At 35.2% G+C, this 21873-nt stretch overlaps 1 protein-coding gene across 3 annotated transcripts in view; it reads right to left on the reverse strand.

Annotated features, from left to right (window-relative positions):
* LOC129759805 (peripheral-type benzodiazepine receptor-associated protein 1-like) overlaps positions 1-19242 on the reverse strand; it is a 29494-nt gene extending 10252 nt beyond the window's left edge. The window contains exons 1-5 of one of the 3 annotated variants that reach the window (XM_055757329.1): positions 19036-19242; positions 11514-11957; positions 11203-11442; positions 10620-10923; positions 7706-7773 (exon numbers count right to left, since the gene is read on the reverse strand). In XM_055757329.1, coding sequence (XP_055613304.1) covers positions 7706-7773; positions 10620-10923; positions 11203-11442; positions 11514-11957; positions 19036-19227 — 1248 coding nt within the window. In that variant the 5' untranslated portion in view covers positions 19228-19242. Of the gene's footprint in view, positions 1-7705; positions 7774-10619; positions 10927-11202; positions 11443-11513; positions 11958-17671; positions 17990-19035 lie in introns of those variants that run through there. The other 2 variants (XM_055757328.1, XM_055757330.1) reach the window with 2 other exon arrangements.
* Between the last annotated feature and the right edge of the window lie 2631 nt (positions 19243-21873).

Below are 21873 nucleotides of genomic sequence, written 5' to 3' on the forward strand. Positions count from 1 at the left end.
TGTATTTTTAATCTTTTGTACGTATTTTTTCTCGAGAATAGTATGCCAATAGTGCGTACGTAGTACATGCATTTGCACAAGCTTTATTCTTCAATATTTTCTAGTTTTGCCAATTTAGAATATGATTTTTCATTTAACTAATCTTTTTGCTCTCCTAGTAACTCCGTTTAATAAAATCTAATCACAAGTGTCCAAATGTAAATCGCAAACGCATCGGTTACGGTCCCATTGCTTTTGGCTATCTGTTAATATTAACCGATTTGAACTCATAGAAGAATATGATCTAGTTTACATTAATCATATCTGTTACATCAAGCTCAAAATTAGTGTATTTTCTTTATAATGGACAAGTGTTCAGTCCCTTCTACCCTTGGATTGGTAACAGAATTTTGTGGAGGTAAATGTCCTTTCGTATAAATATATTTAATTTTCAAAATTGCGTCATGATTATTCAATCATTCAAGCCGTACAAATATCGTTTCCATTGAAAAAATGTTCAAACAAATATTTTATTTTAGGTTGCCAAAAGGCCTTAAAATTCCCAATTAATTCAAGTTTTTGATCAAAAGATGTATCGCATGTCGACAGTCATATCTGATTCACTAATATATGTAACTTCTCTTGTATTGACATATGTTCTCTTAGCTTTAGAATGGTTATAGTGTTAAGAAGAGTCTAAGCTCCTCTAATATCGTATTCTGATATTTCGTTATCATACGTCAATCCTGGTTCTGGAATCCACTGCTACAGCTTCGTGCAGTGTTTATATCGCTTGCTTCAAATTTGGCGTCACAGAAGCTCATTGTAGTCGTCTAACCAGAGCGCTAACTGGCCAGTTAAATAAAAATATATAAAATCAAGACTTTATGCTCTGATTCTCCTGTATGGTTAAGCTATGATTCAGAGGTACTATTGTACCTATATTTACCTTCCACTTGGTGTGTACATGTCCCTCTTTTGCCCGACTTCATTTTTTTTTTAATGTATGTCAGAATATAACAAAGTAAGTTAAAAAAAAGTCCTTATTAATATTATGATAAAAAAAAGCTTTATTGCTTAAAAATCCTTATGTGGATACGCTAAATGCCAACTTTGCCATTATAAAATCGTTTATTTGCCCTCATAGTAGCATCCTGGTTAGAACATTTTCTGCTCATTGAAAACTCAAATCTCCTGAATTTTGTAGTTGTAATTTCAGCTCATATATGCCTGTTTTTCATTTGCTAGGAAGCTTTTGGGTACTCTCCCCTATCCTGTTATAAGTGTATCTAATTCTAAGAATTTAAACTAAAATAAAAATCTGTCATTTTCACCCAATGTGGTTATAAGCTTCAATGCTTCAAAATCCCTAAGTGGATCGGCTTTATGCCCTAAATATTTATTTATTTTCTAATCCTTTTATGGTTTCAGGTTTTTCAGGTATATGATGAAATCTGTGAAAAAAGGCTAGGCACAATTTCCCGTTTGTTTGGATAACGTGCCGCTTTAAGCCTACCCCTTTTCTGATATCTGATATTCGGAAAAAAATGCAACACTTTGTTTCGTGAACTTTTGATGGAAATTGATGAAATTTTCAGTGAAGCTATTTAGAAACGTAATGTGTAGGACGTGCACAAACATTTGGTGATAATCTGTCGAGTGGTTTTGAAGATGGCGTCCAATACTGAAGTTCATTGACAAATTTTTTGGACAGGATCGAGAAAAATCCAGAAAAGTCCCAGGGGGAAACCAGAAAACAGCTGAAAATCAACTACTCGACAAAAGTTCACATAGTAATCGTTTACGAAATCCTAGAGGACCCAATTGTGAGTTAAAATATGATTAAAAGTGAAGATTTAAGATTCCATAAAGTGAGAAGAATGTGATAGGTAGGTTTTTTTTAAAGCTCAATCCGAAAATATAAATGAAGAAGAGATAAAAAAGTCATTTTTTGTGAATCAATTTAGCTGACTTATAAATAGTAGAGTTTCCAGCGTACACGATTTAGGTGTAAGACTAGATTCCGGTTTGACCTTCAGAGATCACATCAATAGCCTCGCTTCGGATGGTCTCGCGATGTTTGGAGTAGTGTGGCGCTTTGCTGGTGAATTAGAAGATCCATACATAATTAAATGCCTGTATATTAACTTGGTTAGATCGAAGTTTGATTTTGCAAGCATAGTTTGGAGGCCCATGTACCAAGTACATATAAACCGATTAGAAGCTGTCCAGAAACGGTTTGTGAAATTTGCGGTAAGGAATCTAGGTTGGAGAGTGCAAATGCCAGAGTATGAAAGCTTATGTCATCTATTGGACTTGGATCTACTAGAGAATCGGCACCGCAAACGATTTAAAATTCTTCTTGAAAATAGATCGAGGCATCATAGATTCGTCCTTCCTACGGTCCCGCATAACAACCAAGTCCAGCAGTTTGGTCTTAAGAAGACGCAGGCGCTACTCCGTTGAGAATCGAACAACAAATCACAGCCGAAACGAGCCAGCGCACCGATACATGAGGGAAGCGAACCGCATAAATATTATAATTGACTACAATTCAAGTGTACAGACAATTTTAAACATTTACATCATGTATTTAAGACGACAATTATATTTAAGATAGTCTTAAGTTTGTGGGATGACGGGCTCAGCCCACATATCCATCAATAAACTAACGAGATTTCTCGTGTTTAGTCAAATAAGCTTTACTTTATTCCTACGAGGTAGAAAAGCTGCCCACCGGGAAAATAAACAAAATACGGTAGTCAAATCATGCGCAAAATATTCACAGTAAACGAAAATTACCGAGTTCGGTAATTTTTTTACCGAAATCCTAACATGTGGAGTTCGTTGAACTGTTCGGTAATTTTTTCGGTAAAAAATAAACGAACATCGGTGAATCGATTCTTCATTTACCGATGTTCGTTTATTTTTTACCGAAAAAATTACCGAACAGTTTAACGATTTACACATGTTAGGATTTCGGTAAAAAAATTACCGAGCTCGGTAATTTTCGTTTACTGTGTTTGAAATGCTTGTGGAGAGATATTTTGACTCTGTTGTGGTATGAGCCTACTTGGTTGAATGATTCAACTGAATCAAAGCAATCGAAAGATTCCTTTTAATTCAACCACGGTACCGTGGTTGAATTAAAAGGAATCTTTCGATTGCTTTGATTCAGATATTTTGAAAAATTTCGTAATGGACAACAAAACAACGGTCACCTGGCAGGTTTCCAACCAGAAATTTCTCGTTGACAAGTCTTGCCTGTATTTCCCTGAGATAAACAATGATAAAAAATTGAAAAATTTACTGCATATTACTTAATATTTCATAACGATTGACAGGATAGTTGGCTAAAAATGCCTCCAAATGCAACCGTTTTCTCTGTACAACTTTTCAATAGGTCTCACAAAGTGTATACTTGTTTAAGTTGGATCTGGAATGGTGCCATTTCGCAAAAACAGTGGTGGAGTGAAAAAAAGTCAAATATGTTGTTTTTGTGGAGGACAATCGGGTAAATTTGTTATAACTTCGACCAAAACTCAAATTTTTGAGTTATTTTGCAGGCTAAACATCAGGAAACAGCAAACGTAATCAAATAAAGCCTTGATTTGAAAAAAGTTGGTTAACAATATGCATTATATGTAGATGCTGCACGTGCTGCCCAAAAATTAAAGTCGAAAAATTTCTTCATCGGATGCTATCTCAAAAACAACTTTACAGAACATATTGAAAATCATGCATATGTGAATATTACATTACCAAATAACTTCACTGAAAATTTCATCAATTTATAAACATTCAAAAGTTATTCACAAAACGAAGTGTTGCATTTTTTTTCGAATACACTCTTTAAACTTCTTAGACGTTTAGACGATTTTGACGTGTTTCATTGCTTCTAGTGCCTCCAAGGTGTGTATATATACAGGAGGTGTTACCGAATATCGAATTCCCAATTCAGCCATTTTGGCTATGTAGGCTATGCAACTATACGGAACTCATGAAGTTTGTTTACCAACAAACCACAGAAAAGCTGAGCAAAAAATAAACAAACTCATTGAGAGCCCCGCTCACTCCTCGCCTACTTACTGTGAAAGTCGGAGAACCTAGTGTATCTAAAGACCTTGAGTGCCTCCGAAAGTGAAAGTGACTTAAATTTCACTTCTCAGATGGAAAATTGTTACGCGCAGTGCTGCCAGATTTACAAACATAATCAAATTTACTGTGAATAAAGTTATGTTTACAGCACTAGTTAAAAAATCGTCATGTAGTGCATCAATCCGTTCCCTTTTAAGATCGATTACTGTTTATCTTATAACCGTTTAAAGGAAATATTCAATTTTAGACTATGAGTCCTCAAAATAATGTCAAAAAATTGTCCGTACACTAGTGCTTGGATTGGTTTAATTTCTTAATTTTTTTCGGATTTCAACCAAGTTTCATGGATGATTTTTCATGCACTTTCTAATAAAGAGTGTTCGGTTCTAAAAGTGGTCAACTTAAATTCGTCGTATTGCTTGTAATCATTCATCTAAAAAACCTGAACACCCCTTAGTACGTGCAGAACGATGCTTCTATTTGGATTTTGACAAGCAAGCAGAGCGAATCAAAATTTTGTACATGCGTCGTGGAAAACCAAACTACACGCACGCATATATAGCAAAATCGTTGAATGTATCCAAATCAACCATCACCAAAGTAGTAAAAGTGTTTGGGGAACGTTTGTCGACAACTAGGAAGCCTGGATCGAAAGGAAATCAAAAGTCGGGCGCAGTAATGACGAACAGAAGAGTGGCTAGCGCTTTCAAGCACAACCCCAACCTTTCCGTTCGAGATGTCGCAAATACCTTGGCAATATCCATGCACGTCTACTACCGTGATTGAAGCTTAAAAACGATTGGACTATCAACTTATAAGAAGGTAGTGACTCCAAATTCAACGATAAGAAAATCCTCACGGCAAAAACAAGATTTCTGAACCTGTATTCGACATTATTGACAAAGTTTGATAGCGTGACGAAACCTACGCCAAGGCAGACCTCAGACAGCTTTCTGGACAAGAGTATTATACAGCAACTGGAAGGAGTCAAGGTGACTGACATTTTCAAGCATATTAAACTATCAAAGTTGGCCAAGAAATATCTCGTTTGGCAAGCTATCTGAACCAGTTGCTTGAAAAGCTACATTTTTGTTGCAACCGGGACCGGCTATCAGGAAATTTACGCGAAAGAGTGTCTTCAAAAGCTTTTGCTGCCTTTCCTGAAGAAAAATGACTTGTCTTTGTTGTTTTGGACAGATTTGGTATCCTGTCATTATAGAAAAAGGCGATTAAGTGGTATGCCGCTAGCAACATTCAGGTTGTGCCCAAGGATAAGAACCTCCCCAGCACACCAGAACTACGCACAATCGAAAATATTGGGCGATAACTAAGCAGAACCATAAAATAACCCAAAAACCGTTAGCAGTGACAAGCAGTTCACCGCAAACTGGCGTTCTACGGCAAAGAAATGGATAAGGTGACAGTAATTTGGACTAGGTCAACCTTAATCTCAACTGAGAATTTTTCCGTCTTTTATACATATTGAACTTCGAAATGAAAGATATTTTTATTTATTTTAATGAACAAATATGTACTTGATTTATACGCAATTTAGTTTGACCACTTTTTGATCCGACCACCCTTCACTTATGCCAAATTTAAGTTTACTCGAAAAGTTTTCGATAAAGTGATAGAGAGAGATAGAGTTTTTGCGAAACAAATTTAAATTTTCTCAATTCTTTCTGTAAATATTTTCTAGCGATCCATTGTTTGTATAAATTTACGTTCTTTTGAGTTTTGATGGTCGGTTTTTAACACATCTGAATGATATTGCATTATACAGGTACTAGAGCCAACCACACAAATTTCAGATTTCAAAAACTATCAACATGTATCGATCATTTTCCTAAAAGTTGACACGAAAAACCATCAATAACCCAGGAAGTAATATTTTTCGATGATATTTTCAATAAAAAAAAAGCTGCGATTTTTAACCTTTCCATTGATGTACAAAACATACAAATTTAATGAGTCTAGTCCAAGTAATTCGAAGGCTTGAATTTTGACCAAAAATCGAATTCCTGGAGTTCTGTCGGTTTTCCGGAAAACTCAATTCCAGAAAGGCGACTTTTGACAAACTTTTTTTTCAAATTACGCTCCATGTATTTCTAAGTCATTTGGCATCAAAATGAAAATTTAGATTTTTCGATTTTCTTTGATCCGCAGTTAGGTGATTTTAGAGGGTTTAAAAATCGAAGCTTTAACCGGTTTGAGACACCCCAAAACAAGTCCGATTGAGCTGAAATTTTGCACAGCTCAGGACGGGAACTTTATTGTCATCCTGTTATTTCCTAACTGGATCAAGAAACTCTAGCCAATGTATAAAAAATCATGTGTTCGTACCGACAGTTTTAAAGGTGGTGTTTTGGAATTTAGACTGATTTATCAACTAAACGTTTATACTCGATACAGAGTATCTTGACTTTGTCAAAAATTTGGACCTGAGATCCAAGTCCAATGAATTCACGTACGTACGAGTGTTGGCTCAAGTGTTTGTCTAATTTTCAGAAAAATGTGATCCACTCATACTCTTGCCCCAATCCTTCACTTAAAGTTCGCAATCAGAGTGTATTGTTGATGAAGATAAGCTGAGAAGTATGTAGGGTATGAAGAAAACAATACCAACAACACTGAACCAACCAGAAAAACAGACAGGAAACGCACGACTGTTTCGTAGGTGTTTTTGGCATAGCTTCCAAAGTTCCAAAAAAAGAAAATCCGTTGAAAAGGAGATAGGTACGAGACAAAAACGCAAAATTCGTAGTTTGAGTTAAAAACACGTCAAAAATCTTATCGCAAAATACAAGAAAGGGATAGAATCGAACTCCATCCGACATCGAGAATTTGAGCATGTATCCTTTGAGGGTAAAACAGGAATTTCAAATCAATACTCCAATAGTGAAACTAGAAAACTACATTTTGCAACTGAACAAGTTAACAACATAAGTGAAGGTAATCTCGGTGATGCAAATAAGGAAAGGTACAAGTTCAACAGAAACAAACCGCCCAGAAGAAAAGGTAATAATGAAGGAAATGTAAAAAAAGAGGTGTGCAAGGAACTTATTGAATCCGGAAGTAACTAACGGAAAATCCACTACAAAATCGAAAACAACTCAACGATTGATTGACCTGGAAAATCACCCTGTAAAAATGTGAAACAGATGCTTTCGTTTTTTTTTTTCGGAAACCAGCTTTAGTAACAAATACTGAGATAACGAGGTTAAAAAGCATCATCGAAGAAAACTTGGATGATTGCAATAATTAAAATGAAACTCGGAACAAAGAACTATTACTGATTATTCAAAGAACTAGGAAAATACGAAACGTAAACTAAACTAACGGTTTTGAACGGGGTAGAAGAAGGAACAAATAAATATTGACTTTCTATTGGTAGCAGTTTGGAACGAATTCTAGGATATTTACTTTTCTTACTTTTCAAAATAGTGGGCAGGTGGGTGTGTAAATTTGATTATTTCTTGACGAATCATCGTTCTAAATCATGAATTTCAACATTCAACTTTGGTTGTCTACTCAAGGTTGGGTTATTTGAATTGCTTTTTGCTATATTTATCTCGCGTTATTGAAATTCAGAATTTATGAATCTTTCGATGGTTTTCTCAGTAGTTACCTGCGTTTGGTGATCGGGGGCAGGGTGGCCCGTGTTGTCTAACAGTGTAGGGGAAGAAGGGCGAGCATCTAGCAACAAACAACATGAAGACTTGACATTTACCACAGCAGAGCAAACTTGGACGTTTGGAAATGACGTTTGGCAAGTGGTTTGCAGTTAATTCCACTTTCAACAAAAGGCAAAAACACAGTACACAAGATGATACGCAGTTTGGCCGCTATCGATGTTGTTGAAGTGGTAGGATCTTGACAATCAATCACACAAATGGGTTAAAGGAGGGCGTGTTGTTACATATGGATATGAATTTGGTTTCAGAAAACAGACAATCGAGTCCAAATAAGTATCGGGACTTAAAAACAAAACGGAAAATCCATATAAAAGTTTGTTTCTTCAAATTTTTTGCAAGATTGTCTGTTTTTTTTTGTTATTTGTTATTTAAAAAAAAACAGGGGAGTGCTCGTTTAACTAAATGTTATCATGATTTAGCCCACTGGTATCATCTTGTTACGTTTCGAGTGGTTTTTATCCATACCAATATAGCCTCTTGCCAGTTCGCCATACAAACAATCCTGTTATTTGTTATTTAGATATTTCCGAGAAGTTCATATAATATAAATGTAAGTTTAGAGATAAATAATAAAATACCAGAGATTTTGAACGGAAATGTTAAGGAAATAGAAACTAATACAAATGAGTCGTTAGAGGTTATAAGATAGAGAGAGAAAGAACTTTTTGAAGTGGTGCGCACACTGAACATTTAAAGCTTTATTTTCTGTTGTTAACATTATTGCACTAAAAAGATAACGAAAATCACAAATCTCGTCCGGAAAATCTAAAAAAGGCAGTTGGAAATGTTTCAAATTCGCAAACTGTTAAGTGAAACAATCAAGAAGCAAAACGATACAAAAAAATTGAAACTAAGAACTTAAAGAATAACTCGAAAGAGATTGGAAAATGTAACGTGAGGCAAAAATGTTAGAAAACTTCAAAATTCAAAAACATTTTCAACGCTTACGTCTTTAGAAAACTCTGCTCGATAGAAAGTTGAATGAAAAATGAAAAATAAATGCTCAAAATGCATATGGCTTGATTTCCCTCAGCAGCTGTTTAGTGTTTCGAGTTTGGGCAAATTTTGTCGTAAGCTCTGGTGATTAGGCAAGTTTCAATTTTACATTCGTCAGATTTGTGTAGACTATCTGTGCTGTGGAAAATGTTTAGTTTCAACTTTAAAGTTTTATTTATTAGAAACATGAATGAAAGTCGATTCTAAATACTAGTTACGCGGGTTTTTTTGTTATCGGCCGAACTAAACTTTTTTGATGCGTTGAGTGTCTGTTCGATGACGTACGCTTTGATGATATGAACGAAATGATGAAATTCTGCTTGCTGCTTCAAATATGGCGTGTTTGTGTGTTCGTTGAAAAGTTTCAGGGTGCATGCTGGGTTCCGGATGCGTGTAAACAGCGAAATATGTACAAGGTTTCAGGATAATGCAATAGCTTTGTACAAAATAAGTTGTGTTGTTGTGTATGTTTTTTTTTTTTGTTGTATAATTGGTAGAATTATCATTGTTTGATAAGCAACTCTTTTTTTCATTTTTTTTCTTAATTCTTTGAAAATTTAGCCTAAATTTTTCAAAGTTATTGTGTATTGGTTGTAAATTTAAAGTTTAAAAAAACTCAAAAAATTGATTACTTGTTATAATGACTTCAATTTGACAGATCTCATCAACAGGTTATTCCATTAGATAAATTTTCAATTGTTAACTTCCATTCGGAAATTTTACGATAAAAAGAAAGTTCATTACATTAGTAACAAGGTTTGATATTTTCATATTGTACTGTCTGAAATACCAGTATTCTTCTTTTCCATTTCGACTGACTTTTTTGTTCGTTTTTTGTTTCGCACTTTTAAATAACGTAATGTATTTTTACTTATGATAGAATTGCAATTTTGTTATCATCCTTTTTATTCTCATGTGTTCTAGTGTATAAGCAATGTCAGTGTTGAGCATAGAAAAGTGATATGTCGCGTGGAAGACTAAAGTAGCAAGCAGAATGTATTCATTTTCTTCGAGACATCTAGTAGAAGTGCCTCTTGCTGCCGTAAAAAATTAACTTTGGTCGGGCTCTCAAGCCCGATTTTTTTTTTTCAATTGTGAAATATTTTTCAACCAGAGGTAGAATGCATAACTAAACTTAACCATAGCATGTGTGTAACAATGTCAGTAAAGAAAACAAATTTGATAAGATCAAATTTATAGAAAAAAAAAGAATATAGAAAAAAAGCTTGAAATTGTAAATAATTGCCAATTCCTCAAACAAGGAAAACTAGTGATAAAGTGAGTGTAATTATTTTAATCCGTAGACCGAATTGAACAAATAGTTAAATAATTGCTGAATAATGATTTTTTTTCAATCCAACTGAACGTGTTACTTATTCTATTCCTCGATCTGCAGATATGTCTTTTCTAGCATTCGAAGAAATAAAAACTGAAAATGTTCAGTGTTTCATTGGGAACTGTTTTGGAGTAATGAACAGATGTATCGGTGTCGTAATTTCACGAAAAACACTTCTCTCAACACAGGTGCTACTAAGGTCCAATTAAGTGATCTCTTCAACAGAAAATTTTACCAAAACAATATCTGCAGACAAGTGTACCGATAAATTATTCGATTGTTTTCGCTTTAAATCAAGTTAAATCGAAACACAAGCAAACTCAACAAAAGACGAAATGAAATAAGGAAATTTGGTTAAAAATGGAATGCGATGGGTTCCAGATAAAATTTTCCAGATGATCGAGGACTTAGAAAAGGTTAATTTTGAAAAATGTAACTCAAACCAAGTTAAAGGTAGAGAAGAAAGAGAAGAAAGCAAGAATGAAATAAGGTAGTTCAACTCGAGGTAAACATACCTTTCCGCTGCGGGCCCCGCTGATTCAAACCACCCATGCCACCCATGTTGTTTCCGGTGGGAGGGGCGGGTCCACGTGCTCCCGGACCCATCAACCCTCGACCGCGATTATTGTTGTTGTTGAGCGTCCTCTGGGCCAGATTGTTTGCCGTTGGGCCTTGATTGTTGTACTGGTCTGGTGCCTCAGTTAGGAAATTAGACGGCACCAGACCTCGTACGCCATCCAGTTCGCCCATGTAGAAGCCGTCTTCGTCCATGTCACCATACACGAGTATGACGGCGCCGGTTTGGAAACTTAATTCCACCTGCAGTTGGGGTTGAAAGAAATCGGGGTAGAGCCACATAAGTTAATAACGTATTCCACTACTGTGTAAAAATTGTCCGTTTTTTCTGCGAGGTTTTTCTTCCTCTCGCTACACACCGATGAAAATAAAAATAAACTTAAAATTCATGCAACATGCAAAACGCCCTCGATCGAGGGCACTCATTGGAAAGACTGAGAAGAAATCTTAATATTTCGGACAAAATTACAAAATGTACTCCAGTGCAAGGCTATCTAAGTTCCGAATATACTTGGAGCTCACCTCGGCATCTACATTTGGACTTAGCTCTTGAGGGTCGTAATCGTACAGCGCAATCATCCGTTTAACCGGCATGTTGGCGTAGATGTCTCCCCACCGATCTCGGCTAATGCCCCTCACCGATGGACCGACGCCACCCTGAGCGCCATCTTCGATCTCCTGGACCATGTTGTGCGGAACGTAGCCTCTTCGGCCTCGCAGCTCACCCCAGTAGAAACCATCAGGATCCTTTTCCCCGTAGACCTGTAAGCGAAAGAGAAATACATTCCAATTTACATATGTCTGTCTTGTTGTCTCTTAAGAAGTGAACTTACTCGAATCGTGTCCCCTTCATTGAAGGGCAGTTCCTCTTCACACGCATCCGGATTGGGACTCATGGTGGCTGGATCGTAGTCAAACAATGCCATGAAGTAGCGAGGCTTTTTGGACGCTCCGCCCATCAGATGAGGTGGGAAGGCAGGCATCGTTTGTGGTGTCATTTGCTGACCAGGCACTGGGCCACCCATCCGTTGTTGTTGCTGTTGCTGCTGCTGCGTCTGAGGTGGCATCGGTTGATTCGGGTTCATAGGCCTCGGTTGGTTCATCGTGTTCCGGCCCATCTGTTGCTGCTGCTGCTGCTGTTGTTGTTGCTGTTGCTGCTGGGTTTGCTGCTGTGCCGTCTGTGGCTGGTTAGGATTTCCGTAGTACGGCTGGTTTGGTCCATGGATGTTTGTCTGTCGCCCCGCTTGATTTGTTGCCATATTTTGATTCCGGTAGCCCTGCAGTGCGTGTTTGGGGATGCGGAATGAAAAGTTGAGAAACAAGAGATAAATTAGATAACTGAGCTACCGAAAATCAAGCAACATGCTCATCACGGGCACAAGTTAAGGCACAAAGAAGAGAATATCGAGAGCCACGGTACAAGCACAGTTAGTTTCAACGTTCTGCAGAGCCCTTGTTGAAGGTCAGATACGATGCATCATTGCCGGGTGTTTATCTATCGTGTTTTATTTACAGATACGTTGGATGTTCACTACCGTTATTTCGACAGTACAGTTTGGAGAGAAATAAGAGCACAATTAAAAAATGTATCCTTACGAAGTGTCATAATTCTTTACAAGGGTCTTGCTACGAAATGATTTCGAGCAGTTTGTATCTATTGCCTTGAATGAGTCATTCCGACGTATGTTTGATTGCATTAAAGTATTGTAAAAATACTTCTAACTATAGAAGAAATACATTTTGTAACTGTGAGTCTGTGGGTTGTGGTACTAATAGTGGGGTGTTAGTTCATTTTTTTGTCTACATTTATACAGATTTTGTTTTCCACGTTTTTAGAATTCTAAGATTTTTTTTAGGGTCAGGAATCTTCAAACCTGTTATAAATTCAATCCTGACATCAGCGCCACTAAAAGATTGTTAATTTGATCACTACAAGGAGGGAATTCATACCACTCTACTGCCGTTCTACACAACAGTGTCCCATGTGATTTTGGGTCATTTTTACTTTTTTGTTCGAAACGGCATCTTTCAGTGTACACAGGAACGTCACACTGGACCAAATTTTTATAAATTTTGCTATTTAAATTTTTTTCTGAAAATCAGCTGATTTTAATTTAAGCTGTTAAAAAATGGTATTCAATGTTCATGACTCAAAAAAGAAGGTGTGGAGGAAGAGAGGACCCTTTAATGTGTGTTTTATTTGCGTTCCATGTCGTTTAATTGAACAAAATATACTTAAAAAGAAATGTTGAAGCTTTCATCTGGTTGTATTACTCAAGGGGATGTTAAATAGAACACTTCATTAAATTATTCAAAACAGACATTTTAAAGGAAGCAAAAGCATCGCCAAGCGAAAGTTATACACGTGTCCGTATGCGTGCAGATTCTTTACAAAATGTCACTCGAAGCATTTCTGGCTATAACTTCAGTATTGTTGATTAAAATGTAACTTTTTTTGGTAGATAACATTGTAAATTTATCAATTCACTATTTGCTACGATTAAACTATCGATGGAATCTGAGTTTACGCGAAAAAATGAATATACATATTGTAGGTATATATAAAGAAATTTTTCTCGACTGCACGTTTTTTCACATGGGACAATCTGGCTTGGAACGAAAGTCTAGTTTCGTTGATTACTGGAAAAATATTTCATTATGTTTGACATATTTTTTAAACGTTATTTACAACAAGTTTGGTAAATTTAAATCAAAAAAATTGGATGACGTTGAAACATTCGATGACAGCCGTAAGACGTCGCTCTCATATCCTTGCAAATACATATCGGATTGCGTCATGGTCCTCCGTTGAAATTTGGATGATATGAAGCTTGTGATTGTAAAAGAATATGCCATTGAAAAAATTATAATAATGCTGCCACTTTTCCAGTCCCAAAAGTTTAGATTTGTTCTATATGGTAGAGGAGGCCATGATTCGTTGGCAACGGAAGCGTTTTATTTTTAATCCGCTGGAGAATTTTTTTTTATATTTTAGTGAAGTTGTTTCAAAACTTGGAAAAAATGGAATATCGTACTTTCAAATTGTGTCAATTGTTAGAAGTGATCGTCAGGAGAGTAACACTATCCCTCGGCAAAGTAAAGACTTTGAGCATCGTTTTCCTTAGATGCTGTGTAGAACTGACTGGAAAGTCGAATCGATCAACGGCCCTGCCCAAAGATTATTTGGTGAGTTTGTTCCATAATAATAGTTATACGTAAATTTATAAGAATGATTGTTTCTGGGAATTTTTATGGAAATCTCTTAATTTTCAATACATTTGAGTATCTCAGATTTTCAAGTATAGTTAGCGGAAAAAAGGTTGTACGTTCCAGCATTATCTAGCTCAGCTATTTTTCTTCCAAAACGTAGTCCCTTCAGTCAAATGATTTTGAATGGCTTCCATTTTTTGTGTTTTTAAAGACTATTATCTATTTCTTTCCCGGATATTTAATACAAAATTTGGAAAGGTCTAGTCCAGCCCGATTGCTCGGATTTCGTTGTAATAAAGCTCAGTTCTTTTTTTATAAATAGAACCGTTACGAATGCGTGTTTCTCGAAAACCTTTCGTTTGATCGAAATACTTTCTATGAAGGAAATGAAGGTAATCTTAAAATAATTCATAAATAAAATTTAAAAAATATATATGTATCGTTTTTTGTAAGAAAAAATTTCTACTTTATTCTTGGTACCTCCATCGGGCGGCGCACACATTTTTTCAATCATGATAATGATCTGTTTTCCTACTTATATTTCGTCAAATCTGTATTTTAGGTGAATTCATCCTTTTCCTCCAACTTCTGCTAGTTTTCGGTCCAATACTTCTCTTTAAAAAAAAACAAAGGGCAATTTAGTGGATACAGCTGTTTTGAAATTTACAAAACTTGATTATTTCTGAACCATTTTAAAGCCAATTTCTGCAGGCAAAATCTGACAATAACGAAATGAAACCATCCTGAGATTGAACTTAAAATATAATCGGTTAGTATAGATCGAAGGTTGTGAATGGCACATACAAGATTACTCTTTTTAGGCTTTTAAAAACAGTGAAAACCAAAGTTTTCATTTTGAAAATTTGTTTTTTTTTTCACAGGAGCAGAATCTTGGCAAATCATAATATTTTATACAAAACAGCCAGTAAGTTCATACTTTAATATGATAGGGACCTTGCAACGAGCAGACATGGTATAGGATTCAAACGCAGGAATTTGTTTGAAATGAGGTTTTACATAAGTTTTGTCGTGCATGAGAAATCATCTGTCTCATAGCCTCATTACCGGCTATACAGCTTAGAAGCTCTGGAACTTGCAAAAAAACTTGCTGTTAGAGGTTTGGTTTGAATGAAATTGGTTTGAAAATTGGGTATTTCAGCGATCCAACTTAGTTTTTCATTTATCCAAAATTAAAAATTCTTGTATAAGACTTGACTTCCACGATGACCCTTAACCGTAGTTGCCGATCATGCGCTTCACTCCGATGCTTGATTTGAACTTTGAATTTTTGACAGTGTTTGTATACTTTTCCACCACTCACACAGTACTTGTTTGAATAATCAACGGTTTTGTCAGCTTTAAATTTTAAAATAACGGATTTTGAAGGAAATCGTAAATATCTTAAAAACGCGTAAATTAAATTTTGAAAAAATAGGTGAGATAGCACTTTTCACATGCAGCTAAATGATGTCAAAATTTTTCCGATTGCTAGTGAATGAGATATTAGCAAAACAAAGTGTCCCATTTCTAAAAGAACTAAGCTTTATGTCCGGATTTTGCCTGGATTCTTTCGCTTTTTTCCCAAAATCGAACAAAAAAGTCAATAGTCATAATAGTTTAATGGGAAGTTTAATGGGAAAATACTTTCACTGTGAAGAATATGAACCATATTACGTATGTTCCTAAAATAAAAGAAAATCAATGGAAAATCTGGAAAATTTGTAAAGGGTCCAAAAATGGGAGACTTTCGACTTTGATGTTCCATTTAAGACATGACATCACCGAAACTTTGTGTGAATACCAACGAATGATTCAGCTGATGTCAAAAAAGTTACCCTTTTGGACTTGTTTTATTCAAACTTTAATATTTGAGATACTAATTAACCAAAGCCTTTTGCAAAAAATCGCCATAGTAGTTCTCGCGAAGTAAAGCTTAAACGTGGCAAATTTCAAAAGTTTTCATAGTGAAATATATGCATAAGCTTGAAACAATAAATCCGATTTCTATAGAAATGTGAACGAATGTTTGCATATGATAATCATATTTTCAAGTCATTAATCCTCTAGTCAAATAATTTTGATGAAAAGTACGATTCCCTAGATTGCTGACTTTGACACACAAATCAATAATAATTTTCGTTTCTAACTTATTTTTTTGAACATTATGCAATTGGCTGATTGTTGGGCGAAAACATGATATGTTTTTTTTCGTAAATCGTCCAGCATTTTATAACGAGTTTCGCAACATCTAAGATAAATATAGTAATTTGAATGCATGCAATGAAATAGATATGCAATTTGTAATTTTTTTTTACCAGCTCTGGGTTTCGAAATAACTATTGTAAGTAGGTAAAAATTCCTTTAAAAAATTTGTTCACTTTTTCGGCAAAACAGTAAAATAAACATGATTTTAAAAATCAAAGTTTTTCGCTATAATCAACTTGCCCGAATAATGCAAGTTATTTTGACTTTGAAGTTATTGAAAAATTGTTTATTTTTTATTTTACTCCGCTCTATTAAAATGAATTCCAGTGAAATTTCAAACCAAAATCAATTATAGATATTTTCCAAAGTATAAGTTAAGACGCATTGCAGTCTTCAACAAAGAAGTAAAAAAATATAAAAAGATATCAATGATTGCTTTATCATAAAACTGTTTTTCTTTAAACTCCTTATCAGTTAAACTGGATGCGATATACAAAATCTGAGTGTGAGTTCAAGGTTGGAATGACGACGAGCAAGCACTGAATTTCTTTTGAGTTTTGAACGGATATGTACAAACTTTATGTTAAAAAACAAAAAATCAGGCAGAATCAGACTTACTTAAAAAAATCAGGGAAAAAACGGGGCTCATCAGGTCGTCAGCCAGGACCTTCAAAAGTCACGCAAATCCTGAAAAATCAGGTACATTGGTATCTCTGGTTCCATGGCGACGAACGTGTTAAAAGATCTCTTAATCTCTTCGTCGCAAATGGTCGCAGCTAAACTCATCAGAACTTTTCTGTACAGCCTTAAAACTTGGATAATATTACCAAAATGTTTAGCTATTCGTCCAAAAACTTTCGAAAATTTCGATAATTATTCCGTTTTCCTTCTTTTTTTTTCATGTGTTATCTTATTTATCTGCACTTCAAAATATGACAAAACCAGCTGTTTTGGAAACTTGATGCTAATAACTTTTACCTATAGTTACCTGTTCCTAAATAAGTTATTTTAAACCAAAAAATTAATCGTTTTTTGGCATTTTTCATTTTTTTTTAAATCAATATCTCGATCACGTTATCTCCTACAGCTCCAAAATTCTAAACTTCTTTTAACTAAGACGTCTTCTTTCCATAAAAAATATAGGAAAAAAATTGGTGACACTTTTCCGATAATTGTCCGCCTGATCATCGCCGTGAGGCTTAAGCTCTACAGTTGAGAGGACTTCAAGTTTGGCAAGTGATAAGCGAAAGAGAGGAAGTTTACAAGTACGATTGTGCTTCTATTTACAACTTTTAACAGGGCTCTAGAGGTTTCCTCCTTAAATCAAAACTTTGAACTTTTCTTGAACTTAAGTGTTAGGTATTAAATTGCATAAATTGCATGTATTTGATAACCGTTTTATTTCTTTCATTTCCATGATCACGCTTTTCAAGCTTAAGCATATTTACATTATACGAATGATTCGCACACTATGAATTATTGAAAGTAATGCGCGAATGTCTCTTTTGAAAATGTATAAAAAAGTTTCTCTGCAAAATGTGCATTCGCAGTGATGAATCATTTCGTACCTACATACCTATGTTAATGTATGTTGAGTTTTCAGCTACCACGCTTGAAAGTAAAAGAGTTATTCCAAATCGTCGACACTCGTCGTCACTTGAAAGTATGACTCATCATAGCACTGAATATAAGAACACTTGCAAAGCGAAACTCACTGATTAATATAATTATTAAAATCAACGTCAATTGGCAGTATCCTAGAAGATCTTCTTTTCGGGAATTAGGCACGAAATTGATCTAGCAGTAGAGAACGATAACCAGTTTGTAAACAGTTTTACGCGTACTTATAACAAGTGGGTGTTCTCAGCTGACACAACTTAAAGCCAAACACCGACTGAACTCGCGAGAACGAGCTTTACGTTTACATATTTTTGACGCTCTTCGATCGAACCTACACACTTGTCCAGAGCTTATGGCTATGATGTTTCATTTTTTGTACGTCGATGAACCGATAACGTTTCGAACGCATCACAAACAGAGCGCAAATCGTGAGATGATTCAACAATTCTTCGCTGACAATATTGAAAAAAATACTTATGGGTTTCAAAAATAACTATGAAAACAAATGTATTCATCAAAAAATCAAATAATGTTACATTAATCATAAATACAAATATCTATAATTTAATTTTGGATTTATTTATTATGGGAAATTAGATCATATGGCGATAACTTATTTATTTTGCATGGAAAATTATAAGTTAATATCTCTTTTGATTGATAAATGTCCTTTAAAATGTTCTTCATTCGAGTGGACTTATAGGGCTTTACAGGAGATGAAAGACACTTATACAAATAAATTGATTGTAATCATCGAGTATTGAAACTAAAACTACGTTTTTGTCAAATAATATTGATAGGTGAAAATTACACTGATGAAAATACAAATGCTGAGAAAGAAAGATATTGAAATTTACAAAAAAAAAGTAAATACACGGTGAAATAAGTGAAATGAATTTGACACTAAATGTAAACTGTTTGCAATCCAACTGTGACTGATGCTGATTGAAAGTTAGCGGAAACAAATATACACAATGTGTAGGCAAAGTTACGGTGACTTAGACTTGACAAATCGTGACACAGCACAAGACGGTCAACCATACCAAACAACAGAGCTTTGTATTGTACGAAAGTGATAGAGCAAGAAATAGATATATAGAGAGGTACAGGTGGCACGAGACGAAAGTACAGGGCGCAGGCTTAATTTCGCTGCATTTAGTCTAAGAGATACATTGTACAGGAAAAAGCTCTGATCATAGGATAGTAAGTTGAGTTAACTCGAATTTTGGCTGTGGTGGATTTTTGTATAAACTTGAAAGGCTTGTTTGGGAGTAGTTTCTGTTTGATTTTAGTAGCACTTGGTGAAAGTGTCTCTCTAACCTGTTGCTGCTGTGGCGGAGGGCCGCTTCGACGACGCCCACTTCCGCCACCACTACTAGCGCCATCTTGATATTCGCTGTCGTCACTAACGTAAGTGACATCGGTGGCGGACTCTTTAGTTATTTCTATTGCCGGAATGCCGCTGCTGTTCGAATCGCGCTGAGCACGTTCCTGATTGTCGAAAACGAACATTATTTAATGCTCAGATGAGTTGTTTGATGTTGTAGAAACATTTATTTACTAGCTACATGTGGCATTGCCGTTACTTGTCAGGCTCAAAATAATGCTTAACAATATGTACATGTGGGTAAAATACCCAATGCATTCATCTCTACCCGAATTGAGATTATTTGTGACAAATGATCGATGCTTGTACAATTTATCAAAATAATTTATAAATGTAATGAGATATACAAAAACCAGCTGAACTAGTAAATCTAGATCAATCAAAAATTTATTGAAAGTTCTGAATGTTGAGCATTACATGTACAATAGGGTTGCCCAAAATTGCACTATTTCAGGGATTCTGAGAGCTTAGAGCGTCAGAAACAAACGTTTATAAGGCGGGGATTCAGAAAAACGATGTTTAAAGGTCGCACTTATTCGATGAAAAAAGACAATTTTTTGTCACTTTTTCCTAACAAAATTCTTGGATCTTGAAACAGTTTCAAACATGTGTCTTTTATATTTTTTAAAATTTTCATGTTAACGTAATTTTAATTTTTTTACAAACAAATATTCCAGAAATTTGAATATTTCCTTCCAATTCAGTCGAAAATAAAGAGTTTAAAAGGTAAAACATTTTAGGAAATGCATAATGTTATGAAATATAGAAATTAGAGACTAATTTAAATGCGCCTTTAAGAGAGAGTTAAATGTTTAACCACTCGTAATATTTTACATTTTTCGAAACTTCAGCATTTTTTCTAAAAGCTATTGATCTTCGGGACCCTAGGCCACTGCCACCGATTTATTAAATTGTTACGGAATCCGAAAGAAATAACCGACCTGGAACTTAGGCGACGACTTTTAGCATGAATACACGTACATGAATTGGAACTTGGGACGTTTTAACCCTTGCCCAACAAGGTAAGCTGGCTCAACTTGCTAGAGGAGCTAGCCGCCTCAAGCTATAAATTCTCGGACTGAGCTAAGTCCATTGGCCTAACGCTGTAGAACATAAGACACAGTTCGGGCAAGTACTACTTTACTCTGGCATACAAGGAGAACACGCTACTCGGGAACGGTGAGTTGGTTTCCTGTTAAGCCCGCAGGCCTACGCGGCCCTCTCCAGATGGGAACCGATAAACGAAAGAATAATCGTAGCCAGATTTAGAACACGGGTTAGAAACCTTACAATGGTCCAGTGTTATGCGCCAACTGATGTTGCGAATTGCAGGAGAAAGAGTTGTTTAACCAAGGGATTGCAGTGGAGAGAGAATTCTTTGCATTTGGAACCGTAATGATCAAAATTTCACAACTGCTTAACAAATTGCAACAATTTGCAACAATTAGCACATTTTAACTCTCTGAGCACCGGTTTCTCTCATTTTAACTCAAACCTTCTAATTCTCTCTAACAAATTGCAACGAATTACCACAAATTCAATTATTGGCTGCAAAATTTGTTTGATGATTCTCCGTTTATCTCCGTCCCCTGAATTTAACAGTCAACTAAACAGCGTGGTAGAGAAAGTTTCGAAGGGTGACATTAAAATCCATTTGAGCAACTTCAACGCAAAGATTGGCTACGACAATCAGGACCTAGAGCGCATCATGGGGCGACAATGGCCTAGGACAGATGAGCGAAAACGGAGAGCTGTTTGAAGAATTTTGTGCCAACAACATGGTGTTCGGTGGATTGCTCTTCCCCCATCGACCAGCACATAAGATCACTTGCGTATCCCAAGATGGTCGAACAGAAAATCAAATTGACCAAATCTGCATCAGCCGAAAATGGAGAAGGAGCCTTCTTGATGTCCGCAACGAACGAAGCATTGAATCTGACCATCACCTCGTCTTAGAAGAGATACGACTGAAAGTTGCGCGTGTTCAACGGCGCGAGGAGAAAGTCGGGTGTCGATACGACGTCCGTCGATTGGAGAATCCAGAGGTGAAAAGGGCATACGTTGAACTGCCAGAGTACTGAGCCTCGGAATTGCCGACAGACGAAATAGTCGAAGAATAGTGATGTGGAATCAAGAATGCCTTTATCACGACGAGGCATGTACTCTCGGTAAAGTGTATGGAAGAAGAAGTGAATGGATGTCGGATCAAACTAGGAGGATGGTCGATGATCGGAGAAAGGCGAAAGTTGGTCCAGGTCAGCCAAAGCAGCTGCCCGCTTACGATATGCGGAGCTGGAAAAGGCAGTTAAACGAGCTTGAAGACGAGACAAGAGAGCCTGGACAAACTCCCTAGCCGAAGAGGGAGAAAGAGTCGCCGCCAGTGGAGATTATTATTATTATTATTATTATTATTATTATTATTATTATTATTATTATTATTATTATTATTATTATTATTATTATTATTATTATTATTATTATTATTATTATTATTATTATTATTATTATTATTATTATTATTATTATTATTATTATTATTATTATTATTATTATTATTATTATTATTATTATTATTATTATTATTATTATTATTATTATTATTATTATTATTATTATTATTATTATTATTATTATTATTATTATTATTATTATTATTATTATTATTATTATTATTATTATTATTATTATTATTATTATTATTATTATTATTATTATTATTATTATTATTATTATTATTATTATTATTATTATTATTATTATTATTATTATTA

Source organism: Uranotaenia lowii, unplaced genomic scaffold (genome assembly GCF_029784155.1).
Source record: "Uranotaenia lowii strain MFRU-FL unplaced genomic scaffold, ASM2978415v1 HiC_scaffold_275, whole genome shotgun sequence".
Taxonomy (NCBI): Eukaryota; Metazoa; Arthropoda; class Insecta; order Diptera; family Culicidae; genus Uranotaenia; species Uranotaenia lowii.